The sequence below is a fragment of the Pezoporus occidentalis genome, unplaced genomic scaffold (genome assembly GCF_034315485.1).
Source record: "Pezoporus occidentalis ecotype Australia unplaced genomic scaffold, CSIRO_AGI_Poc_V1 ctg10, whole genome shotgun sequence".
Taxonomy (NCBI): domain Eukaryota; kingdom Metazoa; phylum Chordata; class Aves; order Psittaciformes; family Psittacidae; genus Pezoporus; species Pezoporus occidentalis.
The window spans coordinates 7,461,271-7,487,006 of NW_026912779.1; the positions used below are offsets into that span (position 1 = coordinate 7,461,271).

Here is a 25,736-nt window from a genome sequence, read left to right on the forward strand (position 1 = left end):
AGTATTTCGAAGTGGTACATTCTATCTGATCACAGAGAATCACAGAACGGTTTGGGTTGGAAGGGACCCTAAAGACCATCTATTTCCAACCCCTCTGCCACAGGCAGGGACACCTTCCGCTAGAGCAGGTTCCTCAAGGCCCTGTGGCCTTGAACACTTTGCAGGGAAGTATTCCAGGAATCTTCTCTATGACTTAACCAATACAAGAGCGGTGTCCAGTTTTCCCTTACAAAACTCTCAAAAATTAAAGTTTATCTAGATGAGGATTTGAACTGTTAAATATGTATTTCTTACCATTGTTAGTGCAGCTCCAGATAAATATTGTTCACGTTGCAAGACACTGTAGGATAGTTACTGGGTACTTTGCGAGAACTCAAGTGTCTCCTATTAGGTAAGCTAGTGCTCAAGAAACAACCTGTCACTTTCATTAACCTAAGAGAGAAATGCAAACCGTGGCCAAACCTAATTAAGCAGTATTCTCCACTGACTAAAAGAAGAAGGTTTGGTAAAAAAGCTTATATTGAGAGGAAGGGTAAGTGGAGAAAGTAAAAGTATCAAGCTTAAGCATTAGGAGATTTATATATGGTAACTAGAATAGCACAGATCAGTCAGAAATACTGTATTTTACAAGGAACATCATATTTGCCTTTTTAATACTTAAAAACACGGTCACTAGTATTTATGAAGACTGTAAGAAAACCACACAAGAACACCTCAAAGTGATGCGACTTTTTCTTTGCTCACACTTTAATTCCTAGATTCTTCTCCTTCTTATAAAATGGGCACAGATAAAGTATTTTACAACTCTGGTCCCAAAGAACAGTTAGATTACGTGAAGCAGACATTTAATTGAGGCCCTGCAACACCACAGAGATCATCCACCTCTTTTAAACTTTTCAGTTCAGATTTCTGGGAAAGACAGCAGAATAAGTTAAAATATACAGTTCACCAAAAAAATTAAATAAATCAGAATACTACCTAGACTGCATCTCCTATAAATTGAGATATAATTGTTTGGTAAGAGACTGCTACAGGACATAGAGCATGACCTCAGTTCTGCAGGTAACCAAATAGGTTTAATTTAAACAAGACTGAACAGTCTTTACACCATCCCAAAAAGGAAGTTCTGTGATCACACAGCCACACACAGTTACATCAGCCAAAGATGACAGGGTGGCAAGAGGGTGGGAACCAACAGTCTGGCACTAGGCAACTGCTTTAGCTGCCATGAGAACCATCCATGCAGCCGCGTAGAAAAGGTGCAGCAGGCAAGGATGAGTAGGGAATACTATAAACTGACATAAAACCAAAACTACCTTTAAACAGCTCTCATTAACCTTGATTTACTGGGGGGAGACAAAAAATAGGGAAAAAAGCCACTGGGCTACAGAAAGCAGTCAAAATCCTACCAAGTTTCAAAAGCCATTTGGGTAATTCAAAAGAAAATTTTCCAAAAGGGTGGGGGAACCCAAAACCAAAATCTGAATGAGTTTGTGCTCTGCTACTCTGAGAGTTGGTCTTGCACAAACAAGATAAAAAGACCTCTTTGCAATTATAGCAACTTAAGAGTACTCTACAGTTGTTACAAGATCAGAATACGTAGAAAATGAAAACATCCTCCCAGCAAGGAGCCAATGCTTGGACATTTTAAGTTCCAGGCAAGCTAGACGATACTAATGGTAAATACAATTAAAGATCTCTAAAAATGGTCCTTTTGGGCAATTTTCTCCCAGAAGATTATTATCCTTGCTTTATTTGCTCCAAAGAGGACCATTTAATATGGGCTGTAGGGAGACAGGCCACAGCAAGCTAAACAGAAGGTGAGATTCATTAAAGATGCTCAAGGCAATCCTGAATATAACAAACTCACTTTGTAATGTTTACTACAAAATGCAGCAATCGCTCTGAAATCACTGCTACAAAGAAGAAATTGTTCAAATAAATATAGAACAGAGATCAAAGGTGGCCTAGGTCTTCACTCTAGGCACTTTCTTGACTATACATTGCCCTGAAAGCTACACAAAGTACATAACCTACCTACAGTACTGTAAAACTATGAAGTAACTATAAAACCCTGTATAGGAGGGGGAACAAAACCCTAAGAAGGGATTCTTTCCCATATGGGTTACTACTACTAGTATTAATACTGAAAAAGGGATACAGACATTAACTTAGGTATCAGTAGTACTAAGGAGTTCTGAGAAAGGAGACATTTGTACCACCCTGCAATTCTTACACTTAATAGTAAACAGATGTAAATAAGCCTTTTCCCTTAGGAAGGTCACCGTTTCAGTATAAAAAAATCTTCAAACATACTACTACAAAACATCTAATCCACTATTCCTGTGACCAAAGATCAATTCCAAAGATCCATCCAGTTCGTAACTGTGCACTCAGAATAGTGCTTTCTTTTGTAAAATCATACAATGAACAGGATACATATCATCATCTATGACAATACTTAGCATTTACAAGGTCAGTATTTTCTCTTCCTGTGTACACAGGGAGAGAAAATCCTGACATTGAGCCAAATAAAATATGGCAGAAAGATGTAACTTGGACCTTAGAAGTTTCAACAATTGCACTCATGCATTCATGGATTCTCTACTTCCAACTTCTTAAGTTTCAGTTTGGACAGTGGGATTCTGTGTTTTAAAGAAGACAAGATGTTGATCCAGAATGACACATTCTACACATCAATTTACAGCAAACTGCATACATCAGTTAGAACACTTGACCACTCCTTCCCAATAAGCTTACCACTTGGAACAAATTCATTCACACTCATTAGAATTTTTTCTACTGAAAACTAGAAATGTACCACTTTGAATTTATTTTCAACTGTCACTATAAAAACGGGTGCAGAACAGCCATAAAGGGGCCAAACTATCGGCCTCCATGTCTTCATTTATAGACAAGAGTCTCCAGAATGCCACTTTTACTAATCTCACAGTTACTGAATTTTTTTTGTGGGTTCACGTGCCAAAACATTCTGGCCAGGAAACATTAAGTTAGTTTAAATGATGCTATAGTAACAGTGTCTACCACTAGGCTTCTTTAACAAGACAGGTCCTTAGGGTAAGCAGTATCTGGAAAATTCCCCAATACACTATTTGCCCATGAAAAACACAATGAAATTTGGCTATCTTTACAAATAAAAACCAGTTACTAAAATCCTGACACTTGGTAGGAATGCCAAAATACAGCTGCTCTCTTGTCATTTGACTACATACATTCCCAGCTTGTGCAGGTATATATTTCAGTACCAAAACAACATGTCATGCCAAACCCTGCCAAAAAGGCAAGGCATGAAATTGTCAATATTCATCACCTAAAATGAACATTAACTTTATCCTTCTGAACTTGGGATACCCCATATGTACAGAAGCATCTATCACAGTAAGTCTATAGTGCAACCCATCGTATCCTGCTATTACAGATTATTTCCAGGATAACTAAATTGCTCTAATAAAAGTTCAAAATCCAGAATGGGAAAAAGGAAATGAAAATATGTATTGGGTAACTGAAGTCCACAACATTTGCACAGTAAACTGTATGTGTTGGCTCTGAAGACAGTTCACCTCTCGCCTCGAGAGTTCAAGCTCCCTTGTCTTTAAAAACATCTGCTAGCCAAGACTTTGCACGGTGTTTTAAAAGATTAAGTCTTGTCCTTTGAGGGTAAGAGGATATAGTTTCTTTTCCATTCAGGTTTTGTTTTTTTAAGTAACAGCAGCATAAAATAGGTCATGAAGTTACAGCAAACATGCTAAAACACCCAAGTACCCTTCCTTACAACAATCTGAGAGAACATTGTGACGATACAGAAAAACTAAACCACAAGTGCTTGTTCCTGTAGCTGACTTCAGCTCTACTTCAGGAACACCAAAAAAACCCCCTCATTTGATACTCTCTTTAATGTAACCCAGCTAAGCCCCACTTTCTCCTAACATCTGAAGAAATGAGCTACTAACAGCAGTAGAAATTCAAGTTCTTATTCCGTCTGAATACTTCTAATTCTCTGAAAAAAAGAGTAAGTTCTCTTACTAACTACAGTTACTCTTTTCTTTCTTCATTAAAGAAAAGAGTTTTAAATGCACAGTCTGCTTGTTGGTGGTTTGGTTTCAGGGTGGCTTTTTTTTTTTTGATCTATGAACTTCCTTTGCAGCATGACAGAACACCAAAACAGTGCTTTTCCTCACTGTTTAAATTGGAATGCTATACCATCCAGCTACAGACTACTTGGCTGATTTTACAGAACAACATAGGAAGGAGAGTAATATTTGTGTATCTAAATATACATATTTTAAACTACATAAATCATGGTTTAATACATCTGCAAATACTGGAGTCCATTAGTTAGCAATTGGTAGCAAATCTCTGCTGCAGGTATGATAACTGAGTATAGCAGTGTATTAATACGAATTGCTCCAGTTCTCTACTTGTCAATTTAAGCTGTTAATGAAAATAAGACGGCTTTAAGAGCAATCAATTCTGACACATCTCTTGGATTCTTTCCAAAATGATGCATAATATTCCATCTAAGTATTAAACCCATCTTAATAAAGGAATGCACAATTTCATTGCTGTTGTAAATGCTATTAAATCTACCTTTAAGATAACTTTCCATTTTGGCTAAGAGGAAGTTACTAAACACAGCACATTTCCATGCTATACCTACCAAATAAAGCCACAAAGATGGGCAGTAAAGCAGGAATAAGGCAGGATTCTTCTATATACTTGTAAGAATTATACTGTTTTTTTAAAGGTAGATGGAAGCAAAGGCAGTAGAATTTCATTTTAATCTTGACGTACTCAGTGATTTCTCAAAACGCTACAGTAACAAATGTAAGAATTCAGTATGACATAACTGGAAATAATCACACAGACAGAAATTATCACAAAATGATGTTGCCATCTATTCACAATACTTCATTCTAACCACAGCTTCATCAAGTGCACAAGATGTTTCAAGATCAGAGAAAAAAGCTTATCTTCATTTTAAAGGCTGGTATGTAAAACAGCACCAGCCTTCTTGGCATAGGATATAACCTTCAAACATGACATGCAGTAAGAGACAAAAGACCAAAGTAAAGTCAAGCAGAACAAAGCAATTACCAAGGTGGAATTCTGCCAGCAGAGAGTTTTCCCTTCTGCCCTTCACACAACAATCTATTTGCAACTGAAACTGGATTCTTGATTCCTGAAAAGAAAAATTAGCAAAAAATGGGAACAGAACATTAAAATATTTTTCCACACAGCATTGTAGTGTTCATTTTGGCAATGGAAGTCAACTTCCTTTAACTTCCAGAGCTTTGCCAAGTCAGTAAGAGACACCTTATGTTATGTTTCAATTTAAAATCAACTTCATTACTTTCTCCTTCACATATCCTATCAGTAGTGACAAGCCCTTCTTCTAATCCACACACACTTTCTCTTTTTTAATGAAAGAATCATATTGAAATATTAGGAGTGACCTCCTACCATAGAAATCTTAAATTCAATCTATAGTATGCTACAAGCCAAAGATATTTTATGAGCATTAATTTTTCAAGATGGAAAGAGCTTTCATTTGGGTCGATCTGGCCAGAATAGGGATTATAGGATTCAGCCTTAGCTGTCTCTCATTCCCTCATTTCCTCCTTCCCCATGGTTGGAAGGATACATTTTGTAACAATCAAGCCCTGAAACACTTCATTTTACTATTTATTTAAGATTTATGTCTACATGAGGAAGTTATTTCCAAGGTTTAGAGCTATTCTAGGATAAAGAACAAAGCTTGAATTTTTGTCAGAAATGCTATTAAATAGGAACAATTAAGGCTGTTCTACACACTTGAGAAAAACCTCAACAACGCCTATTTGGGATATATTACCTCATATTTGTTTTGTACTGAAAGGTAGACCTGGACACAGAAAAACCTTCAGAACAACAAAGACAGAGAACCACATCAGTTCTCAGATTAAGTCCCATATTCAAATGTATCTAACCTTGTAACAGTAACACACAAAATAAACCCAAATGTAACTGATCATGTGAAAGGAATTACAATGAAAAAATATCTACAGTTCAGAGAAATGCTATGTCCAAGCAAACAGCTTGACAGGTGAGCAGCTGGGCCCATTCTCACCAATACATGACAGGCTTCAGTCTGGAGGCTGGTACCCTGCATGGCCTTCTGACACTATAAAGGAAACTTCGGCCCCGCAGCATCCTAATCTGACCAACCAAACTGAGAGATCAAAATACCAAGCGACCTTATGATTGAATTACATACCACTAAGTTCTTCACGGAAATAGAGAACAAAAACTAATATAAAGCCTAATTTTAATATGTTTTAAGACAATTCCATTTTATTATAAAGTTATCATTCTACAAATCCATCTGAGCAAACTCTTCTCCATTGTGAATACTGTCTAGTATTGTACAATTTTTCTGCATCAAAGGATTATCAGTGAACTAATAAGACAATATTTTACACAAAACAAATGAACACAAAACAGTGTTTCAGGGAGCAGGAAAGCTTCCCCCTTTTTTAAAGGGGGCAGGTTTTATTTAAACAGCTCAGTATTTACAATGTGTCCCTCCCAAAAAGAAAAAAGTAACAAAAAATAACAAAATTGATCTTTGCACTTAAACCAGTAGTTAGCTTTATAATATGTAGTCAACATACCACTCAGTGCTCCAACAGCTCCAAAATTCAATGACTTCCCATCCATTATACTGGCATCACATTCTATCTCACCCAGAAGGTTTAGGTTAGACCCCAATCCTGCATTTGTAAAAGGAGAATCCTACAAATAAGAACAAAACACTGTGAGGCCACATCCATAACAGACTCGATCAAAACCTTGCTGTAACTGGTAAAACGACACTCATCTTGGTGCAGTGCGCTTTCTTATTCTAGTAGTTTAATCTCCCGCGACAAAAACAGCAGTGTGAACAGGATATCTCAAATTACGGTAATAGAGACCTTACACCCTCTACAAGGTGTGATGTACCTCATGTGCTAATACAAAAAAAACAATCACTCAACAATTTAAGATCACCATTTATATGCAAGCAGAAGCCTAACAACACAAGTGAAAATCTCTTCTTCCATCCTTCAAAATATGCACTTCCTTTGGTCCCTAACCCACCGAGTAACAGTTAAGTAGTATCTAATAACCACCGCACAGAACACAGCCTACCACTGAAACTCACTGAAACTGTGACATAGCAGCCAAACAGAGCTGTACCTTTCCTTAACATTCTAAGCCTAAGACTGCAGCTGGTAGGCAGAAATCAAGACATTCAAGAAATCAAAACAATTCACTTTGTAAGATCTCTGTGATCACTAGCATCAGGACAGTCATTACTGTGGTCTAGAAGCTTCTTGAATAAAAACCAAAAAGTATTCCACAGCAAATATGGAACAACATCTAATAGACTAGTTATAAACCTAACTCCTCTTGTGTTAGCACCTTCTTGTACCTCTTTGCAAAATCAAGGTTCTCAAACAAGAAGCTTCGCATGCTACAATTAAAACCACTCATTTCTGCCCTTCCCATTTCATCAGTGCATCCCCATGATTTTAAATCCACAGACTGTCTAAGCAGCACCAGTTAAGGTGTCTCACTGCCAACTCAATATAATCCGCTTCCTAGGTGAAAGAACAAAACAAATAAGAAAGGTAACAGCCCAGACCAGACAAATATTAAAATTTCAGAGAGGCTGCTTTCAGAGTTTTGTATCTGTTTTTATTACATAAAATAACCTATGATGTTACTGATGCATCTTTGCTTATTTCCTATTTTACTGATGCAACTAAGAAAAGTGATTGTCTAGACCACATGCAAATATGTCAATGAAATTAGATGGCCATGCTTTTACAGTATATGCAATAAAAGCTGAATCAGGAAACAACTTACTGGAAACAGCTCAAAGTTCTGTCTTAAATGTAATGTGTAATGAATACAAGGAAACAAAAGAGCACACAAAGAAAAATTTGATGTGCATCAGTTAGCTTTAGTTAACTTTCAAATTAACATAAATACAAAACCTGGTTTGCAAGATGTTGATTCTAATTTACAAAGATATTTGAAGTGTTCTTAGTGTCTGAGTCATCAAAACACTATCTTCTTGGAGAATCATGAATATATAATACATGATTAATACATAATCATGAAACAGACTGTAATCTCTCCATGTTCATTTTGTACTACTCATTACCTGCTTTTTCCTTCTGCATCCAAGAAACAATACAAGATTTTATCCCGATTTATCGATCCTATTTTATCCCACACCACAACGGGTTTTCAAACTCACGGTGTATATTCGCAGTGGTGTTCATTTTGATAGCTATCCCTCACAGCAAATAAGTAAATTTGAAAAGATTTTAGGATAACGAAATATTTGCAGTTTAGCACACAGGGAATAACTTTCACGGACTGGGGTGGGATATGATTAAAAAAGGCTACCAAGATGATGGCCTTGAAAAGGTGGACAACTGCAAAGCAGCTGCTGGCTGAACCGACTTCATTGCTCCCCAGGCTCTACGAGTATGAAGAAAAATAATCAGTGAAGTTTACAACAAAAGGAGCAGGGAAGTGAAGAAAGGAATCTGTACACAAACAGTGAAAGGTACTTGGAGGATGAAGGAAAAATAGGCACGTGTTATGATGAACAACACTTACTCCTAGTGCTGTCCAAGTTCCTTGCCCATGGGTAATTAAGAGAGCATAGACCTGCAAGCCTGGAGACAGATTTCTAATGTTCTGTTCCAAAAACATTCACTCAGTACATTATACTCAAAAGCATTAGCAAAGAGGAAGAATTTTATGCTGTACAGATTTGTCACTGCCACAAAGCAAACACAGCTGTTACCTTAAGAGCAGATGCCATGGCCAAATAAACGGAGTGAGAAGGACCCATCAGAACAGAAGTCCTAGTAACAGTGTCCAGAGCCCTTCTGCAGCCAAGACACAAAGCTCTCTATCCTCTCATAATAATCAAAAGAAGGAAAGAGGGTTGGGAAAAAATACAGGCTAGAGTGTCACTGGTTCACTTTATTTCTAAAAATCTAGATATGTTCAATGCTTTCTAGATATGTTCACCTTCACTGCCACAACATCAAGGATGGACCAAGGGACAACTTATTCAGATGATCTCAAGACAAAGAGAATGACTATGGAATACTTATCAGAATACCACACAATGTTGCATAAATAATAACTCTACATCAACAAATCTGTAGATGCCTCTTTGGTGGCTTAACTCTTTCATTTTAGGACTCGGGAGGAATCTGACCAGTACAATCAGTCACAACATGAGCAAATTCTCCAGTAAAAGAAATAAAGACCCAATTCTAAGCATCTGTTCAAAATTTCTGTGGAGCTTTACAACCAGAGGGCAATTACGAAGACGGTCTCAGAATTGCCAAGAAGATGGTCTACTCTATCTTTACAGATCTGAAAAGTGATCTGGTAACAGCTTTAGATAGGGCAAACACATGGAAATTTCAATACCTACCCGAGTGTCTCTGAGACATATAAAGGCTTTGAAATCAGACAGGGGAAAACCATTATAAAACAAGGAAACAGAAATTCACACCTTCTTCTGTGAACAGGCAAAGACATGAAATACACCACACAAATACATCCCTTTTTGAAAATATGAATCTCTGTAAAGCCTGACCAAAAGATTTCAAGCTTCTGATATATAAATGGAGGAATACAGCTTACGACAATGAAAGTGTATTTTGACATGAATGCAGAAGTATTATTAAAACAGAAGTGTGCCTGTTTTCAATGGGGGAAGAAAACAGAGTTAACTGAAGCAGTCCCTTCATAGACTCAGATAGAAAAATGCAGTACTGCAAGAACTATATGACTACCATGGGATGGGGAAGAACCCAATCAAAGCATGTATCCAATAAGAAGGAAGAAGGGAAAGGAAGAAAAAGGTTTATTCTATCATTCTATTATAATAAAAAGGTATCTTCAGGAATATACATTTATGTGTTTCTGAAGACATAAGGAACCCAAGCAGAGATCGGTCTGATATTACTAAGGCGACTGAAAAGAAAGACAAGCAAATCAAGCATGAGCTTTGCATGTTAACAGCAAGCCCTGTCACCATAGAAAAGTTAAAAAGAAGAGGGAAAAGACAAACAAAAGGCTTTCAAAGCATTTTAACAAAACATAAGCTTTTAATTAGGTGAAAAATTCCAGACTACCTGGCAACTACTCCACCACTGAAGTATCTCTAACTTACAATGTAAACCTGCAGCAAAGGAGATAATACAAAGCTTTAAGATGTGAAACAAGTTTCATTTTCCCAAGTCACCTATCTTGTAAAAAACTCCCAAGCTACCAAGGGTATCATTCTTATTTTTTAGAATCCTTTTTACTTCCAGATGTATTTATAAATCTTCCAGCAGCAAACACAGCCATGCTGAAGTTTCTAGCTGTGGTCAAAGTTGGAATGCTTGAAGAAGTTACTCAACACTATTACACTAATACTCCTGAATTACATCTAGGCAAATAGATAACAGAGCTCTATTTTCAACATGTGCTAAAGAACATTCCATCCATCTTTGATACAGTTTTGGCCATGGTTTATTTGCAACTTTAGAAGGGGTTCAAGTCTACAGGCATTTCTTTTTACACATTCTGATTTTAAAATTTATTTTTGGAGGAAATTTAGTGACAAGAAGTACTAATCTATAAGGATGTCATGTCCCTTTCAATGACACCAGCTAAAATGTTTTCGAAGAACACTTTAGTCATAGATTACTGTTAGCCATTCTGCTGCAAAACATCATTGTATTGTTTTTAACTACAATTAACAATTTCCAGTTTATTACCCATTAAAAGTTTATCTACGGTGACTGCCTTAATACAACAAGGCCGCTGGCATTGTGCTTTCATCTTGGAAGACGAGTCCTTGGGTCTGACATTGTATACTCAAAAATCTTAATTACTACAAATTTAATAAATAAACAAAAATAAGGAAAATAAATAGTAAGTTATTTCAGTGCAAAATTTTGCTAAAGAAATGTTACTTCAATACTGTCTTTGTAAATGATGAGTCTTATGAAGCACCTTGTCCAGAAACAGTTTATTAACAAAAGCTGAAAGAGGTAACATGTTCATTTGTTTCTCTGCAATGACAAGAGTTCACAAACTGCAAACATAACTGCCTTTAATCAACTTGTCAAATACAGCTGACGCTTATGGAGACCAGCACAGTTATTTTAACAGTATTCTGGGTCAGCTGCTCTTGTTACTTCACAGAAGGAATCTACCTTTTCTCTAGTAATTATTATTTTAATCACAGAAGACGAGATTCACATACCCCAACAAAGAAAGGCCGGTCTTTCTCCATTTAGAGCCTGCACAAATAAAACAAAAAAACAGACAGCATACCACAAGCAAACTGTCAGCTTGCTCATAAAAGATCAAGAGCAAGTCTTGCGCCTCAACAAGTCTTTGAAGTGATGCCTCTTGGATTAGCTGAAATACCATGTAATGGGAGTTGTGTAATTGAGTGGAACTGAGGAATAAAATTAATCTTTTGTGACACTTTCATGAAAAAATACTTGTGCTGTGCAAAGGCTACAGATTTTTGGAACAGAGCATTGAAACTTCTACAGAACTGTAAAGGTGATTAAATATTTGAGATAAACTCACTGTAATGTGCCCTACAGCAACCAAAATATCAAGTAATTACATACAGTGCTCCACAATGGAATTTGTTATCACGTTACAACCTTTTGTTGTTTTGTATCTTAATCTGTATTAGTGACATGTGCAGACATCGTCTTCATACAGATTTTCACTATATATTTTCCGACTTAAATTACTGAAGTACTTTGAAAAAACAAAGTCATGTTTTTTCCTGCATAAACAGAAGCGAGTGTCAGCTCATTAGAGAGACAGACATCATACAAACTCACAGTTTTACCAATTAAATATTGTAATTGATGAGAAAAACTATTCTGTTTGCTTCGTTGACTTGCCACATACAGTTTCTGTTTTCCATAGAGCAATAGGAAAAACAGCAGAATTAAAACAGAAGATGCAGCTCCAGAAATGCCTGGAGGTGGTGTGCAGAATGAGGTATGAGTAGATACAAACCTTTCAACATCTTGAAATCTGAATTCAGATTTTGGAATTTCTCATACCAGATCCAAAAAATGCCATTGCAATCCACACCATTTTCCATTTTAAATGTACCTTTGATTTTTCTCAATGTAACTGCATAGCTACGTACCTTAATTTAAAGGAAGCCCAAATCCCAAACCAAAATTCTTTATCCCAATAACAGAGAACAAATCACAATTAAGAGGTTTTATAAATCACTTCATGAATAAACAAAAACCAGTAAATACATTAATGGCAGCAGTACAACCTAAATAAATTGATATTTAATCTGAAAAAAACAGGGAAAAGTGGGGGGAAAAAGTAGGTTTTGTGCAACAGAACACACAAAAACACTATCCAAGACAATTATTAAACCAGAAAGTGTAATGATGGTACATCTCATCACAATAGTAGCATGACAGACAAGGAAAAAAAAGGTTTCTGACTAGAGAAATTTCATAAATTGAAATAAATTTCATAAATTGAGGCACTGGAATGGGTTGCCCAGGGAGGTTGTAAATGCTCCATCCCTGGCGGTGTTCAAGGCCAGGTTGGACGAAGCCTTGGGTGGCATGGTTTAGTGTGGCAGGGGGGTTGGAACTAGATGATCTTAAGGTCCTTTCCAACCCTAACTATTCTATGATTCTATGAAAAAAGGTTTTAATTTCATCTTGAAGACGTTACTTCTTACACAGAAGCTACTTAAGAGAATTTACATCTACTAAAGAAAAATCTCTTGGGGACAACAGAAACAGACAAAATATTTACCCCAGATGCAGCTCCAAAGAGATACATAACTGTTAATTTCAGCTTCTTAAAGCATGTTTTCTTCTGTGTAGCTCAGTAAAAAAAATCCCAACACAAAGCAGATCTTTTTTTTTTTGCCCAACTGAGGAGGGAACTGAACACAAAACAATCTTGTGAAGTAGCAGCAGACTCAGTTAGCTTATGGAAGTGCATTATAAATAATTCCATTAGAGAGAGATTGTGTGTTTTCACCTAGCTGTATTCTGATGTTTAAGATAACACATGAAAGCATATTCGAACAGCTCAGTGGAGACCAAAACTACTGTTTAAATCCAAGAAGCTCGCCAAGTTGAAAGTATGACTGAAGTCTTGGCTCCCAGTCAGCATGTCTAACACACATTAAAGTACATACTGCCTGCCTTATGCTGACCCTATCAAGTATGCTAATTCACACTGTCCCAACATATGCGTAAGCAAATCCACTGCTAATCCTCTTAGAATACTACCATAAATTTCAAACCCAGCACAACACTTAGATTGCCTTCTACCTTTCCTAATGAAGCTGGAGAAGAAAAAGCAATTACTCCTTATAGGAGAAGAGGAATACCTGTTTCAATCATTACTGCCATGAGAGATTAGTGGACCTGGGACAATAACAAAACTGCCTCATATATATTTCAAAAATTCTTGCAGTTTTACTCTCTTCTACGTTATTTCATAGGGACCCTTTACTAAAGTTAGATGCTATAAAAAACTTCACCTCTCCAAAAAGAGGTTTCCAGAAAGCTCATAAACAGCTGCCCATCTCTTTGTGATTATCAAGACTTTATCTTAATTAACAAGTACCATTTTGAAATAAAAGCAGTACTTATCCTTGTACACATATTTTATCATAAAAATCAGAAAAAAAAAACCAAAACATTATATTACACTGAAGTCACATTTCTCTGACCAGCCCGCTTCTAGTCTCTAATCCTATCAGAGATCACACAGACAGAAAGTAAAAATGGAAGGAAAAATGCCTTTGGAATTGTACTAATTTAAGCTCATAGCAAAAGTATGTTGTGGTATAAATGAGAACTTAAAACTCCTACTTGATTTTCACGGAGTCCTTCAATTGCATAGAGAGACAAGCAGCCTTACATTTCTACAATAGCCTTTGTAGAATTGTCCTGAAGAACTGAATGACTTATGAAGAACACAACCCAAGAAAGCATCCTCAGAAACAGTTACCTCACATTAATTACAACATGAGGGTTAATAGAACTGCTAAAGACTAACTACATCTAAATTCCTTGCATCATTAATTCCAAGATATGACAACATATCTCCGTGTGAGATATTAATGCAAACAAAAAGAATAAGGACTTTTAATTTCTAGTCAATATATATGACCAGTAACATGATTTTCTTTCCTATCTAAGAAGCAGAGCCAGTACAGTCTGCCTGAGCTTGGTAATTCAGAAATAAAGTTCCCCACAAAGCGTTCAGTAAGTCCTTAATAACTATTTATTCTTGAAGGTTAAAGACAATCTGACAAGGCATCCCTAAGATGACAGCCAAATGGCACCAACTAGACAACTTCTATTCAGTTTGCATTTTTTAAAGTCTTTAAATACATTTACTCCAAAATACAGTGGAAAAACAAAAGATAAAATTAGTGTAGCACAAAACGGGAAATCTCAGTAGACTTCCCACTCGAATTAATACCTTCCTACAGAAAAATCTTGCAACTGAAGAGACATATTTACTCCTAGTCAGAAATTCATACCTCTAATTCTATAAGTGCTGCAGTCACTGCATCTGTTGCAAGAGCACCAGCCTGTAGCTTTTCAATTGCCTGTAAAAACAGAAGTATTAGTTGATGATTAGGAATTTCTAATATTATGTGACTAAGCCCTATATTTTCTTAGCCCTGTACAAAACAAAATCTTCACCAATTAGTTTGAAATGTAAGACCTTCAAATTATATACACACACAAAAATGAACTTTTAGAGCCTAATACTATTTTTTAGATCCATATTGGACTAAAACTTTACATTCAAGCTCTCTCAGGGAACCCCAGGAAACAACTGTGTCTGCAGCTTCAGTTGCAGGACAAAATGCAACTGTTTGTTCTTCAGACGAATTATTTATGTTGGATACCAAGCTTAAGGAACCAAATCAAATCTCAAATTAGACTTAAATACAACAGCAAACAACCTTTTTTTCACAGATAATTAGCTGGAAAATGGGTATTACCAGGGCTAATACATAATTTTAATGAAGATAGTGTTAAGTTTGGATGATTTTTGAGGCTTTTCATTACAAAATCAGATAGGTATTAGGATTGAGCAACAGAACTGCAAGATGAAGTGATAATTATCAGAGGCCAACTCTGAGACTCTTCTAAAAAGCCTGCCAACCTCCCTAGCTTCTTCTCCCTGGAGAAAGCAAAAGGCAACAGAAATTTTGGAGGCAGGTCTTCCAGCTTCTCGTTCAAGACACAGCAGACAGGACTTGCCAGTTCCAAAGCCAAATTCTTAGGGGAGATACAAAACATTAATTTTGATGGAAATTCAAGTCTTGCCATTACTCCCTTTCCAGGGATTAGATTTTTTTGTTTTTCCTGTTTCTACCTCCCCTCCTATTAAGAAGTTAAGAGCTATCAAGAAGAAATGAATTCTAGAAATCTTTGCATTCACAGAGCAATCTGGATGCTAGAGATTAAGTACATTCCAAAGAGAGTGGACATAGATAAAAGAAAAATCCAGATACCACATTTAGCTCAAGAAATCCTACAGCCTCAGGAACGGTGCATGAAGCTGTAGGAACATTCCATGCAGGTACCACTGTTACCTCTCCTGCTCCCCCACTGTTCCTTTGGTGTCTGCTATATATGCATCACTGATAAGAATGTTGCTGCACCTCGCGGCCATGCACTCTATTGACCTGGTATCACGTTAAGGCCTCTAGAAATGCATACACCGTGCGTAGCTAAACCCAAACATGCCCATTCACACTGAAGGGAGAGTGCTAGCAAATACCTTTCTTGTATACCCACTAAAGGGCTGTAGAGGTGGTAAGACATACCTTCTGACACGCTCTTTTGCACACATGCTTGTATTCTCTAGCTTTGGATTCGGAATGATAACCTGCACCTACAATAAAGGCAAAAGGAAAAGAGTTTACGCTACCTATCAAAAGCCTATAATTCACATAAAGATTTAAGATACATGCAGATACAGCCTTCCTGATTCCAGATTACACTGGCATTTCCTTTTTGTATCAATGACTGACAATTACACGCACACCAACATTGATTCAAATACACTCAATAAAATACAGGATACAGAGCATATATGCAGAAGCATGCAGGTATAAAACTCAGCATCATACAATCTCTTATGAAGTTCTTTACTGTAAGGGTGGTGAGACACCGGAATGGGTTGCCAAAGGAAGTTGTGAATGCTCCATCCCTGGCAGTGTTCAAGGCCAGGTTGGATGGAGTCTTGGGTGACATGGTTTAGTGCAAGGTGTCCCTGCCCATGGCAGGAGGGTTGGAACTAGATGATCTTAAGGTCCTTTCCAACCCTATTATACCCTGTGATTCTAAAAGCACTGTCCGACAGATTCCAGTTTTTCTTGTTCTTGGGGGCCTACAAGGATGCTGGAGAGGGACTCTTCATCAGGGTCTGTAGTAACAGGACAAAGGGTGATGGGTTTAAACATAAAAAGGGGAACTTCAGGTTAGATATAAGAAAGAAGTTCTTTACTGTGAGGGTGGTGAGGCACTGGAACAGGCTGCCCAAAGAAGTAGTAAATGCTGTATCCATGGTAGTGTTCAAGGCCAGGTTGGACAGAGCCTTGGGTGACACGGTCTAGGGGGTAAGAAGTCCCTGCCCATGTCAGGGGGTTGGAACTAGATGATCTTAAGATCTTGAGGTCCTTTCCAACACAAACCATCCTACGATTCTATATTTTAAAGATTAATAGTACTTCACAAAGAACCTACTAGAAAAGAATTAACGAATAAGACACACATAACACATTATTTGTCTATCACATCTGAGTAGATGATCTTTTCATTACATGTGGAAAGTATATATAGTAATTCACTAAAATATGGACAAGATAAAAAAGTCAAAAGTTGGAGGAAAGCTTTCAAAAGGGTAAAAAACCGTGAGGTTCTAGAACAGCCTAAAGAGCTTTCAGGAAGACTTGACTAGACTGTCCTTACAGTCAACTAGAGAAGAAACTGTCAGTAGTGAAACAGCTATGTTTCATCTACCCTTCTGCAGGATAAATAAATAGACTGAAAGACCTCTCACATTTTGTAGGTCTCCCAAGCTTAGCAGATAACTGCAGAATTTGACATTTTATAACCATTTAAACTTAGGGGGTTTCTTTGTCAAGGAGAAAAACAAAATAACATCCAGATCATCCCAAAACTTACATTTTTATTAGCAGTTTCCAACATCCTCCAGCCAATGCAACTTCCAATCAAGGTGTCCGCTCCCAGATTTACACCCAAAGTTAATGTCATTTCACTAACATACTAGCAGTCCAAAATCCATATAAGATTTTGATATTTAGCACTATTTCTATTCCAGCTGTTATGCTTCTGCATCTTACCTGCATGGACAAGCACAAATCCCACTCGTTTCCCTGTTTGGGTTTGCTTTGCTTCGGGCTCTTTGACCATCACTTTTACAGCTGTAACCTGAGACGATTCGGAAGGTAATACTTCTACTGAACTTAACCCCTTCTCCATGATCATACATTAGGATCACCATCTTCTACTGGAAAAGAGCACCCTTCCATTCAGAAATAAACTCTGGAGAGGAATCATCCTAAAACCAAACCACATGCATATGTTAGATACTGATTTCAAGAGACTAATTTCATACAAGTAACTTCAGAAAGCACTTTTGGAAGAGAGGTTTGAAACAAGAAGATTATGCCTCTTGAAAGAAGGGCTTGTAAATTCTGCCTCTTCCCTAGCTGACAGTATTAATGAGATGTAGAGTAACCAAAGTCCATGGTGCAAGTTGAAAACAGCCTTTTTTTATGACTTACCTTGAATCTAATAATCCTCCTAGACATTGGAGGGAATTGTTGATAAAAGGCTTGCCCATGGCTGAGAGAAGGCTGCTTTCCATGGTCTCCTTTTATTCATCAGTACAACTTATTTCTCTATTCTTCATGCTTAACTAGCTTTTAATGTGATGATGCTCCATAGCCACAATCTTCACTTCTTAAAAGTGTCATTCCTTGCTTGCCTGTAAAGTCCTAAGCGACACTTATAACAATGCTGGCAAAGCTGAGAGAGACATTCTACATGCTGAATTAATCCAGGAAATGAAAAAGCATGTAGTGTTAATACATGCATGGAAAAACCCTTTATAACATTTTGAGATATTCCAATATGATGCCTATCACTCCTACCACCTCGAAAGGGTCTATTTGTAACCTAAGAAGAACAGAAAGTAATACAAATGAAAAAAAGAGATGTTTAATAATGGGACTTAAACCACAGATTTTGCAAACACTATATGGCTTACTCCAGTAACTAAATACCACTCCATTCAAACAACCAAAACAATGCAAATTATGTTTAGCAAGATTCAGTATTGGCACAGAACAAACCTCCTGGTTTACCACAACCATCCTTTCAATAATGAAAACTAGCACAGCTTTCTAGGAAGTTATTTCTTTCATTTTTTTCTTAGGTACTAAACATACATAGGTATCTTCATATATTTAAAAACTAATATTTCAAAATTAAATATGAACTTATTATTGCAATTATAACTGTGTATATTGATACAAAATGATACCACTACAACATGTAGACTCTACAGACAGAAAAAGCACTTATGGACTACATCCAATGGTAATGGTTTCCTGTATAAACTTCAGAGCTAAAATTTAAGTCCTGATCGCTGCATTTATTTCCTTTTTGCTAATAAAAATGAAGAAAGTTCCAGCAGCCAGTAGTACAGGCAATAAGCTGAAACAGAGTCAGTTTTGTACAGACTCCACTTTGCTACATCGTATTACACCACGCAGGATATCATTAGAGCAATGAGGGCACAACAAAGCCATAAGTAAATGGACAGAGGAAAAAGTGAGGAACCTATATTCTTGCAGAAATGGAAGAAATAGTGTGGTGGTAGGGAAAGTAATAATGATGATAGTTAAATCAGTTTTGAAAATAAAAATACAGATGACATAAAGACTAAATAATAACATAACTCCAGACTGAAAACCATAATTAGGCCTTTGCATACACTTGGGTCCGAGTATATATGTTTATTTTTACCAAACCAGTCAAACCCACCTCAATAATTTTGTAACATTTACTCCACATCAACTCAATTTTGTCAAACCCCTTCTATCTCAAACCATTCTTCAAGTCCTTTCAAATTTCATTCACAAACCTGCTGGACCCAATCTGTCCCTTTGTATCTTCTTCTAGAATTCAGCTGTTCTCCTTCCTGGCTGTCATACATTCATCACTCCTGATCTCCTACCTCCATTTTACACAGTTCACTGCTCTATATCTGTGCAGCCACAGGAATACTGGCGGAATACACTCTGCTTTGATTCCTGACGAATGCAGAATGGTTTGGGCTGGAAGGGACCTTAAACCTCATCAGTTCCAACTCCCTGCCATGGGCAGGGACACCTTCCACTAGACCAGGTTGCTCCAAGCCCCTGTGTCCAACCTGGCCTTGACCACTGCCAGGGATGGGGCAGCCACAGCTTCTCCAGGCAGCCTGTGTCAGTGCCTCAGCACCCTCAATAGTGAAGAATTTCTTACTAATATTTACTCTAAATCCATTCTCTTTTACTCTAAGGTGTTCCCCTTTATCATATCACTACGTGCCCTTGTGAATCATAAAACATAAGAAAAAGTCATGAACCAAATCATAAACCAAAATGATTTCAAACTGCACTGAAAATTAACTCTGAGCCCTACACAGGCCCACAAAAAAACGAAAGCAGATGTGTCACACCTAATGTAGAAAGAGTTGCTTTTGCTTTCACAGCGTGCTTGCCACAAGCACTACAGCTAATCCGCCATTCCCCCCGGATTTAAAGCTCTACCTAACGCTCACTGCACAGAGAACATCTGTACAGAGCAAACACTTACAAACTCAGCGGAGGGCTGAAGAGAGAGATGTACACACCAGTGTCTCCATCTCAATACTGGGAATGTGGCAGAACTTCTCCTAAGAGGTTTTAGGGTTTACAGTAGGAAGCCTGAGAGCGGTAGAACGAAGAGCAACAGGGCGAGAGAGAAGCGCTTGACCCCACGACCGAGCAGCCGGGGAACGCTTCGATAACCGGGATGCAACAACAGCAACCGCGACGGTGGCGAGGAACCGGACAACCAGCAGGCACAGAACGAACCGGAAAAGAAACTTTTATTTGGAAAACACCCCCCTGCGGAACCTACCGCGGCCGCTGCCAACCCCCCGCAAACCCCCTGGGCCAAGCCGGGCCTGGAGAGAAGGAAGCAGAGGGGTCGAGGCCCGGTGTCCCCCCCCCCCCCCCCCCCCCCACGCCCCGTTACCACCGCCCGGGGCCCCGCCAGCCCCGTGTCCCCATGGCAACCGCCAAGGGGGACACCCCCCCCACCCCGCGCATCAGCCCCCCGGGAGGTGGGGCAGCAGCGGCGGGGGTGACGTCACCAGGGGAGCCCGCGCGGCCGCCTCGCGGCGCGGCCGTTACGCCCCTCATGCGCTCGCGGAGCCCCGGGAGCGGCGGAGGAGCGATACGCGGGTGCGGGGAGGTGGGGGAGGACGGGCCGGAGAGAGGCGGGACCGGCGCGGTAAGGCGGGGCAGGGCGGAACCAGGCGCGAAGCACTCACCCTCCGCCGCCGCCGCCAGCCCCGCGCACACCCGGAACCGCCCGCTCGCCTGTTGCCTCGGTGAGGATGAGGCGTCCCGCCCACCGCCTCGCTCCGATTGGGTGAGACGGGCCAAGCGAACGGAAATGGCGTCACGCTGATTGGCGTTCCGGTAGGCGAGTGGTGCTCCAGCTGCTGCGGGAAACACCAATCGCGGCGGGGGCGGGTCTCAGCACCGTTAGGGCGCCGCCGTTTACCTCAGGGTGGGCGGGCAGAGCTGTCGGTTCCTTCAGCGTTCGTGGGGGCCAGGCCCCGGCGGCTCCTTCGGGTTCCCCGAGGGGTGGGGAGGCAGCGTCCAAGTTCTCCCCGAGGGGAAGGCGGCGATGAAGGCGCTTCGAGGGGCGAGCCGGGGCTTACCCGGGGCTACGGGGAGCAAGGTGGGAAACGGGCACGGCTCTGGACCGCCGACCCGCTCCCCGGTGGCTGGGCCTTCACGCCGCCTGTCTCCCTGCCCTTCCTCGCAAACGGCTCCTTCCACCGCTCCTCATGAAGACCGAGTCTGAGATGTGTTCTGGATGAGGATTTCGGCAGTGGCCTCGTGTTTCATTGCCTCACTCCCGGCAGACATGAGTTGTGACATCTGCCCACAGCAAAACACAATACACTGATACAAGTGAATACGTTTTTAGTCGTGTCAGAGAATTCTCACTACAGCTGGGTATTTTACATCCTTCTGCTTCAGTTGGCACTTGAGTCTCGTGTATTGTTACAGGAATACTTGGTCCCAATTAATTTCTGCCTGCTTTGCTGTAAAGGAGATCATAGAATAGTCAGGGTTGGAAAGGACCTTAAGATCATCAAGTTCCAACCCCCCTACCGTGGGCAGGGACACCTCACACTAAACCATATCACCCAAGGCCTCGTCCAACCTGGTCTTGAACACTGCCAGGGATGGAGCATTCACAACCTCCCTGGGCAACCCATTCCAGTGCCTCACCACCCTAACAGGAAAGAATTTCCTCCTTATATAATGTCACCCAGGAGCAAGGGTGGCTATCTCTAAATCCTATTTCCTCGATACCCTCTCAGATGAACATTACCATCAGTCTTGAGATCCAGCTGTGTACTGGTTCATTGCCCCAGTCATCCCATTCTCTACAGTTCCCAAAGTGCCTGTGCACTTAAAGGCCCTGCTCCTCTTCTGTGGAGGGCAATGAAACAAGACTAGATGTCTTTATTATAGAATAAAATGGGTTTGGTTGGAAGGGACCTAAAAGCTCATCCAGTTCCCTGCCACGGGCAGGGACACCTTCCACTAGAGCAGATTGCTCCAAACCCCGTCCAACCTGGCCTTGAACACTGCTAGGGATGGGGACTTGCCTGTGTTGTAGAGTACGCTACACTGACGCTAAGATAAATGTATTCATATTTAGGTAATATATTTAGATATAAAGATAAATGTACCTCAAATTTTCATTTGCAAAGGCCAGCTTTTTCAAGTTGAAACTGTAAAATTTGCATAAGATCAAGGCCGGGCTGCTCCTTTGGAGGATTCACTCAAGAGGTTTCCCTTTTGCTCAGGCTCCAATGTGAGAAGTGATAGGAAACATTTTCTATAAAGGATATATTTATATAAAAGATACATAATAGATATACTAATACGTATTTATTTAAAAGATCTATGAAAGATTTCAACTCCTCCTCATTTTTCTTTCTCTCTACCCTAGCACAGCATGCAGCTTTTGCAGTGGTTCCTGCCACAATGGATAGGATCATTCATTCTCTGCAGATGTGCTGTCAGGAAATCACCCACTTCAGCCAAACTGCAGCTACATCTTTAAAGGGAAGTTTTACACAGCAAGTTTCTGCAGTACTTCCTCTGACACCCATTTCACTTGGTGGCCAAAATACATTTCCAAGCAAATAAATAAAGTAATAGATTACACTTTTTATCATGTAAGACAAACATAATTTGGTCTTCCTTTTATAGTGAATGTGCTTTAGCCTGTGGCCACCATGTTGTACACAAGTTGTATTGCATATTAAACATTAACAAAAAATTGAGCACTGAATTGTTAAGAACCAAAAAAAAAGAAATCTGGAAACTAACCTTTTTACCCCCAGATTTTATTCCACCTCCACTGTATCCTGACCTTCCTACAGCGGATCTTAGGCATTGAGGAGGCTCCTTCCTGTCCTGTCTTGTCTTACAATCACAGAAACCCCTTTTATGGCTTTTCCCCCAATAAATAACAATGTGCTTCCATTAATTTTTTTTATTATTGATGTTTCTGTTTCCAAAGACCAGCCTTAAATTTTTTTAATGACGCAAAAAATGTCAAGAACAAATGCAAGTCTCTTTTTTCAGCACATGTTCTTGGCACACAAAACTACGTGGCTTACAGGGATCAGCTCTGGTCTTCCACATTACCAGGTGCTTCCTCTTCTGTTGGATAAAACTACAAGGAAATAACGTGAAGTCCTCAGACCCTTAGAAAATCTTTGGCCTCCTTTCACAGAGGTCCAAATCCAGGTTGTGAGTTGCTCTGTTGCCAAATGATTTTTTCCCAAAGTCCTTATTATGCTTCACAGCGATGATAACGTGAACCAAGAAGGTTCCACAAAGTGCTTTTTTTGCCTTGCATAGTACATTTGAGGTAGGACAATGTGATCTGGGGGGAAGGGAAAGGTGTAACACACTTGCCTTCTGACTGCATCCTTTCTTTGACACACAGCACTGACCACGACCAAAGCAGCTTTGATTTGACCATGTGCATTCATCTCTTACATCCTCCATAAGGTCTGCCATCCACCTTGTCTGCCCCCCATTTTCCCTCTCTGTTCACTTCTCCTGTGTGTTGGCTAAGAAGGAGGCAGCACATGTGGCTGACTGAGCTACGCATATTTTGACTTGACCTTTCTGTCAGATCTCCTTGAAGTTGGCCAGCAGGTTCAAATTATGAAGGTAGGCTGACAGACTGATGGATGGACAGTGCAATCACAGGGCCCTGCTTTCTTTAGGGGGGGGAAGCTAAAAACATGGGCAATGTTTGGTCCTACCCTATTCTCCAGAGCAGTATTTCAAATCCAAATGTCTGTTGTCACTTGGTTTTTTTTGATGCTTTTACTTAACTTGTCCTGTGCTGCTGGTGACAGTTTCCAAACTGTCCAAATATTTCTTGGGTTTCTTTCCATTTTCTGGTCCTTGCTCTTCTCTAGATTTGTGGTGCTGCTCCAATAAAAAGGTGATCTCATTCCATAAATCATTCCTCGGTATACAGGTTTGAAATGAAAGGCTTCCTTTATTCCTTTTACAAAGTTCCCAGCTGTGTTTTAATGCCTGGTTTTGGTTTTGTTCTATTTCTTGTTGATTATCTTAGATTTCGTCTTACACTTTGTCTGTCTTGAAGCAGACTCTACTGGTTTTACTTCCTAATTTGATAAAGAGCTTATCTGCTGCTTTAATTTATTCTGAATAGAAGTGGCTGTTTAAGCTGAGAGGCTTCAGCGAGGCTTCCTCTCACTTGCTGCACCATAATGAAACCATTAATTAATTAAAATATGAGGTAAGAATGCAGACACACATGCCACCCCTTAATTACTTCTTGGAACTTGAAGTATTGTTTTAATACCAATACCGTCCATTTCCTGAAGGAAAAGCTCAGAGAATGGATTCTTTAGGTTTTTTTTTTGACCAAATATTGAGGGGGGTGATCCCATGTGCTCAATAAGAAGAATTTAAATGTGAGACACACACCCCCATGGATATTCAGGCAGGTACAAGCACATTCCTACAAGAAGCACTTAAATGAAACACAGCTGGAAACTGCTCCTTTGATCAGGATTTTGAGCAGCATTCTGCTAAATAGATCTGAGCAATGCTCGGGTAGGAGCCACATGCAAGGGGTTCACATCTGCTGTTACTGTTGGTGAGCTGTTTACCACCATGCCAAGCAAAATAATTTCCCTCAGCTCAGGGAAACAAGATGAAGTCCAACCTCTCTCTACTGTCTCATAACTCCCATTTCAGACTCGTATCAAACAGGGTTAGGGTGGATGCTCTATACGTGTCCTACAGTTCCTCCACTGAGGAAATTCCTTGCGAGAAATTTTGGAGCTTCTCTGAGTAAGTCTAAGCAAACTGGTATGCATGTATGAAGTTTTCTCAAATCAGGCCCATGTGTCTGACAGTATACATTCAGTTATCATACTGGATTGTTACAATGATGTGGACAAAGTACTAAGAAAAGGGAGAAACTGTTTGATACTTCCACTAGTTACAACCCATCTGAGACTGGGTTTTGTCTGTAAGATGACATAACTTCATTAAGAAATCTATAGCAAAGTAATTCTGCTACATCAAAGCAGACTAGAATTTGGAGATGATAAACTGCGGCCTTCAGATACAGTGACAGAATATTGAATTTAACAGCAGAAGACAAGAAAGGCAGGATTTTCACCACAGTTTAGATGTCCTTTCTAACAATTCTTTAGCCTTTTTTGTAAGGCATCAGGAGAGCTGCTTTGAATAAAGAGATCCTGACCTTACAAGACCGCTTCATCCCTGCTTCACAAAAGGAGACATTCCAGGCAACACAGACAGCTGAACCTGGGAGGTTTCAGTGGTTTTGGGCACCTCTTAAAGGTGCTGAGAAAAGGCAGTAGAAGAGCAGACATCCTTCTCCTATCTCTTTTGACCCAGATGAGAGGACAATTGTAACCAGTGAAGTCAAGACTACTTTAGCACAAAATGTCTGTCAGTGAAGTGGCCATGAAGGGCAGGAGGGAAGAAAGCAAGCACCCAGAAATACAGCCCATTCCGGTTTAGGTTAGGAACTTTGCAACTCATTTCTACAGTCAACAGAAAAAGCTGAATTTCATCAACAAATGTGAACAGGAATTGTTCTCTGAATGACTGCATGTAAAAGGAGAATAGCACATGAAAGGCATTGTAAAGGTTGGAATCAGTCCACATGGATGCCACATTGTTAATCCCCATGAAAGACTGGCTGATCTTTGCAGGTAGC

At 39.5% G+C, this 25,736-nt stretch overlaps 1 protein-coding gene across 1 annotated transcript in view; it reads right to left on the reverse strand.

The window, feature by feature from the left end:
- Window positions 1-20,264, reverse strand: part of TASP1 (taspase 1) — an 85,535-nt gene extending 65,271 nt beyond the window's left edge. The window contains 6 exon segments of the mRNA XM_062610827.1: window positions 5,116-5,200; window positions 6,672-6,792; window positions 14,642-14,710; window positions 15,944-16,011; window positions 17,486-17,703; window positions 20,047-20,264. Coding sequence (XP_062466811.1) covers window positions 5,116-5,200; window positions 6,672-6,792; window positions 14,642-14,710; window positions 15,944-16,011; window positions 17,486-17,630 — 488 coding nt within the window. The 5' untranslated portion in view covers window positions 17,631-17,703; window positions 20,047-20,264.
- Window positions 20,265-25,736: the final 5,472 nt, after the last annotated feature.